Source organism: Schistocerca gregaria, chromosome 8 (genome assembly GCF_023897955.1).
Source record: "Schistocerca gregaria isolate iqSchGreg1 chromosome 8, iqSchGreg1.2, whole genome shotgun sequence".
Taxonomy (NCBI): domain Eukaryota; kingdom Metazoa; phylum Arthropoda; class Insecta; order Orthoptera; family Acrididae; genus Schistocerca; species Schistocerca gregaria.
Window position 1 is genome coordinate 416331628 of NC_064927.1, and position 8546 is coordinate 416340173.

At 44.2% G+C, this 8546-nt stretch overlaps 1 protein-coding gene across 1 annotated transcript in view; it reads right to left on the bottom strand.

Moving 5' to 3' along the window:
* The window catches only part of LOC126284730 (phospholipase A2-like), a 41009-nt gene extending 35666 nt beyond the window's left edge, over positions 1-5343 (bottom strand). The window contains exon 1 of the mRNA XM_049983865.1: positions 5208-5343. Coding sequence (XP_049839822.1) covers positions 5208-5319 — 112 coding nt within the window. The 5' untranslated portion in view covers positions 5320-5343. The remainder of the gene's footprint in view (positions 1-5207) is intronic.
* Positions 5344-8546: the final 3203 nt, after the last annotated feature.

The window sequence follows — 8546 nt, forward strand, 5'->3', positions numbered from 1 at the left end:
CCAAGTATGGAAGTGAAACATGGACGATAAATAGTTTAGACAAGAGGAGAGCTTTCGAAATGTGGTGCTACAGAAGAATGCTGAATATTAGATGGCTAGATTACATAACTAATGACGAGGTACTGAATAGGATTGGGGAGAAGTGGAGTTTGTGGCCCAACTTGACTAGAAGAAAGGATCGGTTGGTAGGACATGTTCTGAGGCATCAAGGGATCACCAATTTAATACTGGAAGGCAGCGGGGAGGGTAAAAATCGTAGAGGGCTACCAAGAGATGAATACACTAAGCACATTCAGAAGGATGTAGGTTGCAGTAGGTACTGGGAGATGAAGAAGCTTGCACAGGATAGAGTAGCATGGAGAGTTGCATCAAACCAGTCTCAGGACTGAAGACCACAACAACAACAACAACAGTGCTATTTGGTCTTAAATATTGAAAATTTTTCATTGGAAAGAGCCAATGGAGCTATGTGCGCTACAAAAATTGAGTGCTAAGTGGAGAAATCGGAACATTTCGGAAATATTCTGTTGGAGTTCAATTTAGGGGTCACGCCAGCAGAGGTAGCCATAAACGTTTTCCGCGTCTGTGGGGACAGTGCCACTGGACAGAGTACGGTAGAAATGGTTTGCTTGCTTTAAGGATGATCTGTAGTAACTCTCCATGTTGAGGACAACCTGTATGGTACTCCAGAAATGGCAAATGTGTCGAACTGCAATCATTCCATCGTCGTGCAACATTTGCATGAAATGGGGAGGGTTCAAAAATCGGGTGTGTGGGTACCACATGCTCTAATTCAAAATCACCAGAATCAATGGGTGGCCATATCTTCATCTCTTCTTGCTCGTCGTCAATTCGCTGTTGAACGACATCGACCATTCCTGTCCTGAATCGTTACTGGCGACGAGGAATGGTGTCTTTATGCTAACATAAAGCAACAAGGTAACGGTTGGGCCCAAAAAGAAACAACTACTCCGCGTACCGAGACCTGAGCGCATCCACAAAATATAACGTCATGCAACTGGTGGAATAGTAACGGTGTGCTGAACTACGAATTGTTTCCCCGATGTGTGACCATCGCTAATGACATTTATTGTCTACAACTGAAACGTCTTTCAGGCAGTCCAAGAACAACGACCAGAAAGTTTGCTTCTCCACAATAACGACCGCCCACATGTGGACAGACTGACAAAGCACTATAAACCGGAGTTGGGTTGGCTAACCTTTCCGCACTCATCTTACTCACCTGATACTGTGCCCTGAGATTTCTGCCTTTTCGATTTCTATGGAAAAACCTTCAAGGAACTTTCTTTACAGATGAAAATATACTTCGAACATGGCTCGAGGAGTTCTTCGCCTCAAGACCACGTGTTTTCTGCATTCGCAGAGTCCACAAGTTACGCAAACGTTGGCAGACTTTTGTAAACAGTGAAGGAGAATATATTGAACACTATCATTTCTGTTTGTGTATTAGCTATTTTTATTAAACTCATAGAAAAACGCTACGAACTTATGCACCAACCCCTCATTAGACTGGGCGGAGGAAAGCAACTGTTGCGATAGTATCTCTTACTGATATTCTTCGAGCTACACTCCCTACCAAAGGGATTAAAGCATCCAGAAGGCGAAGAGTAGACGAAATGAAATTTATTGGACAGAATACTTACTATAAAGTCGACTCAAATTTATAATGCACGTGGCACTATAAACACAGGTATCAATATGACGCGCTGATTCGGTTGGGAAGAGTCTCATATCTACATCTACATACATATCCACAATCCACCGCACTGTGCATGGCGGAGGGTAGTTTGCATCATTAGTAGTAATTTCCACTCCTGCTGCAATCGCAAATAGAGTGAGGAGAAAACGATTGTCCAATTTATCTTATCTTTGGGCCTTACGCGAGATGTACGTTGGGTGCAGTAGAATCGTTCTGCCGTCGGCCTCAAATGCCGTTCCTCTAAATTTGTTAAATAGTGCCTTCCGGAAAGAGAATCGGCTTCCCTCCAGGGATTCCAATTTAAGTTCATGAAACATCTCCGTAACACTTGCATGCTGATCGAACCTAACGGTAACAAATCTAGAAGTCCGCCTCTGAACTGCATCGATATTACGTGTCATTCGACCTGGTTGGAATTCCAGGTATTCGAACAGTCTCAAGAATGGGTCACACCAGCGTTCTGTATGCAGTCTCTCTTCCATATGTATTTTCCTGACTTTCTCGCAATAGACGTAAGACAAGGTATTTAAATAAGGTGACTGTAAAGCTGCACCCTACTAATGCTGTATTCGAGAGTTCCTGGGCTGTTTGCCTTGCTCGTCTGTATTAGCTTACATTTTTATACATTTAGAGCAAGCTGCCACTCACAACACCAACGAGAAATTTTGTCTGATGCATCTCGTATATTCCTACAGTCACTCAACGATGACACCTTTCGTACACCACAGCGTCATAAGCAAATAGCCGTAAATTGCTGCTCACCCTGTCCGTTAGGTTATGTATGTATACAGAGAATAAAAGCGGTACTACCACACTTTCCAGGGTCACCCCTGACATTACCCCTATCTCAGAGAGCCATTATGTCTTCTCCTTAGATATGCTGGCTCACAGCTGCTGTGACCTGTCCGTGCTATCCTAGATACTGTCTCTAGGACAGAATTTACATCCTAGCAAGCCCACACAAAGCTTTATTGGGGACAGGTCTGGCAAGAGAGTAGCTCAACATCACGCGGACATCTCTTAGAGACGCGTGCGATGTGTGGATGTGCTTTGTACTGTTGATAAATGGTACGACTGTCACATTACAGGTGACACACGTAGCGTAGGATGTACGTCACGTACCGTTTCGCTCCCACAGCTCCCTAAATCACTGAAAGCGAAGTCATATCCGATGGTTTTCCACACCATGACGCCAACAGTAGCACCGCTGCCCCTCTGCCTGACAATGAAAGGTGGGAAGTCACACCAGTCACAAATCATAGCGACGACGTGAACATCCAGGATAGTGCATAACCGATTATCATCAACGAATATAAAGTGACGCAATTTATCAGCAGTCCATCCTTTTCGGTTACGGTACCACTCCAAATGCAGCCGTTTGTACCTTTGTAATGCTAACGGCTGCCTGCGCATGGGATGGTTATTCCCCATTCCGGCTGTAGCTTGCGTCCCACCGATGGTGAGCAATGAAACAGAATGTTGCTGGGAGTCCATCACTTGTTCTCGGATGGCAGGCGCAAGGTGTTAAGTGGTTACGATCTGCTCGGTGCACAATACGGCGATTTCGCCGTCTGGTGGTCGGATATGGAAGACCTGATCCTTCACGACGGCTATGCGTGGCCTCACCTACCTCATACTCCAGTATCGGGCTTCTGTCACATCTCAGTGCCCCAAAAATCTGGTATTGCATGATCCGACCAGGCGGCCAGATGAAGACCCACAATGCGGCTCTTTAAAAACTGTCAGGTGATGGTATCACTGCCTCACATGAGCGGGCGGCTTCTCACGGCTTAATATCTGGCGCTGCATTCCCGCTTATATACCCTACATGCCTGGTAACAACAGTAAACATGAGCAACAATAAAGCATTCTAGTGGCCGTTCTACCTACCATAGAGAACTGCTACTCTAATAACTCTAATTATTTACCTAACCACCGACGACGTTTAAGTGTACGAAGTTACATTGACGTCCGGCTCTAACGTTTGAGTGCTTCGCCCTTTATGTGAAGCGGTATAGTTTAGATTCGTAGTGTCTCTTCCGGGAACTCTATGGACTAAACGTGGTTATCTTCTTCTTCTTCTTCTTCTTCACTCCATGGATTAGGCAGTGTTGTCGGTACCGCTCCAAAAAAGCATCTCACTATCGTTTCGTTGCTCTTCCCGGATATCTACTTCCCTTTGGTCTACTGTACGAGTAGAACACTATTTTTGGGATAAATTCCTTCGGAATTCTATAACGTGCTGTCTACAATAATTTCTGTAGTTTACATTTCTTTGTTCCATAAATTCGGAATATTAGGGTATTATTTCTTTAGAAACACGAGAGTGTCGGGAGGGAGGGAGGGAGGGAGGGAGGAGGAGGGGCGTGGACTGTGGTAAACAGTGAAATCGGAAATCGTTGCCATAACGCGTAAACGGGGCGATTTATCTGACGTTCAGAGGTTTATGATCAAATCTTTCAGGGCAATGCAACTGATTTTCACTGAGACTTCGTAGAGTGGTGTGTGGCGTACTGTTCCTTCCATAAAAGTAGCAATGGCGCATAGGATGGAGCCTAAGAGCAAAGCTTAAATTGCTGCGAATGAAAAGAACAGCAATGTCTTTTACAATGCTCATTATCTCCATACGTTTGAAACTGCTTTCAGAATATGTCACGCTTACGTTTTCGGTTCTGCAAATTTGGGTAGAACTTTAGCAAACGTCGGGAAAATGTCAAGTGAAAGAACCAATCGAATTTCATAAGAAAGCTCTACAGATGTGGATGAGGACATAATACAAGGCATGAAGTGTGCCCTTTCCATAGGGAAAGTACCCCAAAGGAATATTCTCTAGTGATGCATTAAGAAATGCGCATAATTTTCACACCTGTCAACATCTGCTTTCTTTGGGATTGGAATTATTATATTCTTCATGAAGCCTGACGGCATTTCGCTGGCCTCATACATCTTGCTCACCAGATAGTAGAGTTTTGTCAGCACTGGTTCTCCCAAGGCTGACAGTAGTTGTAGTGGAATGTTGTCTATTCCTAGGGTCTTGTTCCGTCTCAGGTCTTTCAGTGCTTTGTCAAACTCTTCACGCAGTTTCATATCTCCCATTTCATCTTCATCTACATTTTCTTCCATTTCCATAATATTATGCTCAAGTATATCGCCCTTGTATAGACCCTCTGTATACTCCTTCCACCTTTCTGCTTTCCCTTCTTTGCTTAGGACTGGGTTTCCATCTGAGCCCTTGATATTCATACAAGTGGTTCCCTGTAGCAGTAGTGAACTAGAAATATAAAAAGACACAGCAACTGCAAAACATGCTAAACAAAAGTGCGAAAGACATCAGCATAGATCTATTGCGAAAGTGTAGCTAAAGCGATAGGACTCTAATTAAGTGATTGGTATGTGCACGAAACTTGCAGAGGCTGAGGAGGGGTACAGAACCAGCGTCCAGGTAGTGGTAGCTTGGAGAGTCCCAGGTGGAGCATCGGTCACGTACCGGGGAAGATGATGCCGAGGCGGCCGTGCGAGTCGCCCTCCTCGACGCTGGCGTCGGTCACGTTGTACAGGTGGACGCTCCAGGCGTCGCAGCCCGCCAACAGCGCCGCCATCGCGACCAGCCACCGCCACCCGGCGCCGCCCATGTCTCACGGTGCCGCCGCCGCCCAGGGAGCTGCCCCTTATACCGGAGGGCGGCAGATAGCTGCGGTATCGCCGTGTCTTGTCTCTTCACGTGCCGTACGTGAGCCGGGGAATCGGTGTCGCAGAAGGGCGCTCCCCGCAGCAGAATGAGGCGTGCCTCTGCCGCCTACTTACCATCTGCTGCTCGGCTGCCGCCCGTGTCTAGTCAGCCGTACTCTGGACGCATAGTAATATCGCCAAACCGGGACAGCGGGCCAGACAGTTCCTTAACGCTGCTTGTCGCTGGCACGGACGTCGCGATAGCCGTTTCCATTACTCTACTTGCACGAGCAACACTCAGAGACATTCCTTCTTTCCATGTGCATAAACAAAAATGTAAATGTTCGTTCGTTCATAACCGTGTAAAGAGCGCATCATTTACGATGGCGGCCGACTTCAGGTTCGTTCTGCGCATCTGACGTCACAAAATAGTCAGCCAATGAACAGGGAATGACGTTGCCAGAGCTCGACTGCAGTGTAGGGCACGGACGAGTGTCTTCAGTTTTAGAAACTTTCAGTCATAAATAAAGTAAATGTACAAGAACAATGTCTTGATAGCCGACTTTCTTTTATAGAAAGTTTGGAAAAAGCGTTCTTCACACCAACCGCTTCATATTCTATTAATTAATTAAACCAAACAAGCAATAAGCCTCCTAATTCAGGCGATAGCAAGGAAAGGTGTTTGTATCATTCTCACTAACCGCTTTTTCGCAATAAAGAACTGCGGTAATTGTTTATTTCCTACTGTACTTCGACGAAACGTAATTCATAGTCATACCAACTGTGTTTTGTCGGTATTTTGCGTGATATTTTCAAGTCCTCCGCTGGGAGAGGTATTGAATTACGAGTTGCGCTAGCGTAATGGTTAAAGTCTACGTCAGCCGGCACAGTAGCTCAGCGTGTTCGAACAGAGGGTTAGCTGCCCTCTGCAATAAAAAAAAACTGAGTTAATAGATCAACAACGAACTTAAAAGGGAGCATTGTGACTTCCACCCCGAGCAGATACAATGAACAAACACGAACAAAAGGAGATTTATAAAGAAAGAAAAAAAATGTCTGCTAAATGAAAGGTTATGAGTTCAAACCTTGTTCGGTGTTTAATATTTTCTATATTTAAAAACAATATCGAAGTGTCTTACTTCATGAATTTTATTCGTTTGAATGCAATTTTTTGAAATTTCTAGTGGCAACTAAAATCGACTATATGGAAAGTATATGCTATGGACTTTCACATCTGCAAACTTTTCAAAATTTCGTGCAATGGTGTACTACATCTAATGCTGCGCAATAACTGCGTTGAACATCGGAACAAAATTAGGTCATTTATGGGGAGGAAGGTATCAGTAAAGAAGGTGTGTAAAAATCTAATTTTTGGGCCAAATAGTTTTTGTGAAATCGAATGATACGTGTGTCAAAGCAGTCGGAACACCATGTGTCTGCACAGGCGAGCAGTGCAGTGATGACAAAATCGCGCACAGCGCAGAATGCGGGGAGCACGTCCCTGTAGCAGCGAAAGGGTTAATGCGGCCGTGGTGGCTTTACTTCATAAACTGCGCGCTCTCGCCTAAATGTAAGTTTTGGAACTATACTATACTGAGGCGCTGCTTCTTTTGGCGCGTACAACTGGCAACGCAGCTATCTCTCGCATCTGGGCGGGCATGCGCGAACTGCCAAGATAAAGGAATTGAACTATATCTCCGAAATCGAAACTACTAGACCGATTGCTTTCTAATACATGACTGTTCTTATCTTCCTATTTCTTTTGAGACTTTTGCAACACTGTTTCACTACAGTTAAATTTATAAAAAAACTGTATATTACATATATTGCAGAAATTAAGCATATAAAAAGATATACGTATTTCAATGCAATGATCTATCAAATTATAATTTTAATTATATTGTGTTTATACTCGTTGCTGGTGAGGAGGTAAGTTAGTAATTAGTATTTTATTAATGATCTCATTCATAAGCAGCCATATTACCGTCAGCACAGTCACTCAAGAGAGTTATAATTAAGCTTTACTTGTTTAATCAGAATCGGACGATTACTCTCCTTGTCTGCAGCCCCGATGACTCAAAGCAATCTGCAATCCTGCGTAAATAAAAGTCTTCGTTTTCTTGCGTTGCGTAGTTAGTCGGGAAACCTCAGATCAAGCGGAAAGTTTCCTTAGATAGAGTTCAATATTCCGATGAAATAATAGAGCTCTTGGGGCTAATAATTGCTGATTCGTTTCCAATTCATCGGAAGTTCCTTTCTGATTACCAACCAAACGACACCTCCGTGCCAATTTACTATTAGAGAATACATACATAATGAAATTCCTTCAGTATATATTTTCTTGAATACTATATACCCGTGGTCTAAGAGTAGCGTCTTTAATACATAAAGAAAAAGTTTTCAGTCCCGGGTTCAATCGCCACCACTGCCTAAATTTTGATAAATAATCAGCATTGTCGGCCGTAGACTTCCGGCATAAGAAGTCAGCCTCATTCTGCCAACGGCCTTGTCAAAGCGGGCGAAGAAGCGGATAGAGGTTCAGGGCACTCTCTTGTCCTAGGCTTGCGATATTGCCCCTAAAGGCGGAAGAATCAGCAATGATCAACGACATGAGGATGCTCAAGGCAATGGAAACTACTGCAATAAAGACACGTAACGTGTATCCACTGGACATGTGGCCTGTAGTTGAACAAGTGTCATGATGATCTCTCCATTGACAAAAGATTCCGGAAAAGTCCCCCATTCGGATCTCCGGGAGGGCACTACCAAGGGGGAGGTTACCATGAGAAAACGATTGAATAATGAACGAAAGAATAATGTTCTACGAGTCGGGACGTGGAATGTCAGAAGCTTGAACGTGGTAGGGAAACTAGAAAACCTGAAAAGGGAAATTCAAAGGCTCAATCTAGATATAGTAAGGGTCAATGAAGTGAAGTGGAAGGAAGACAAGGATTTCTGGTCAGATGAGTATTGGGTAATATCATGAGCAGCTGAAAATAGTATAACAGGTGTAGGATTCGTTATGAATAGGAAGGTAGGGCAGAGGGTGTGTTACTGTGTACAGTTCTGTGACCGGGTTGAGTTAATCAGAATCGACAACAGACCAACACCGACAATGATAGTTCAGGTATACTTGCCGACGTCACAAGCTGAAGAT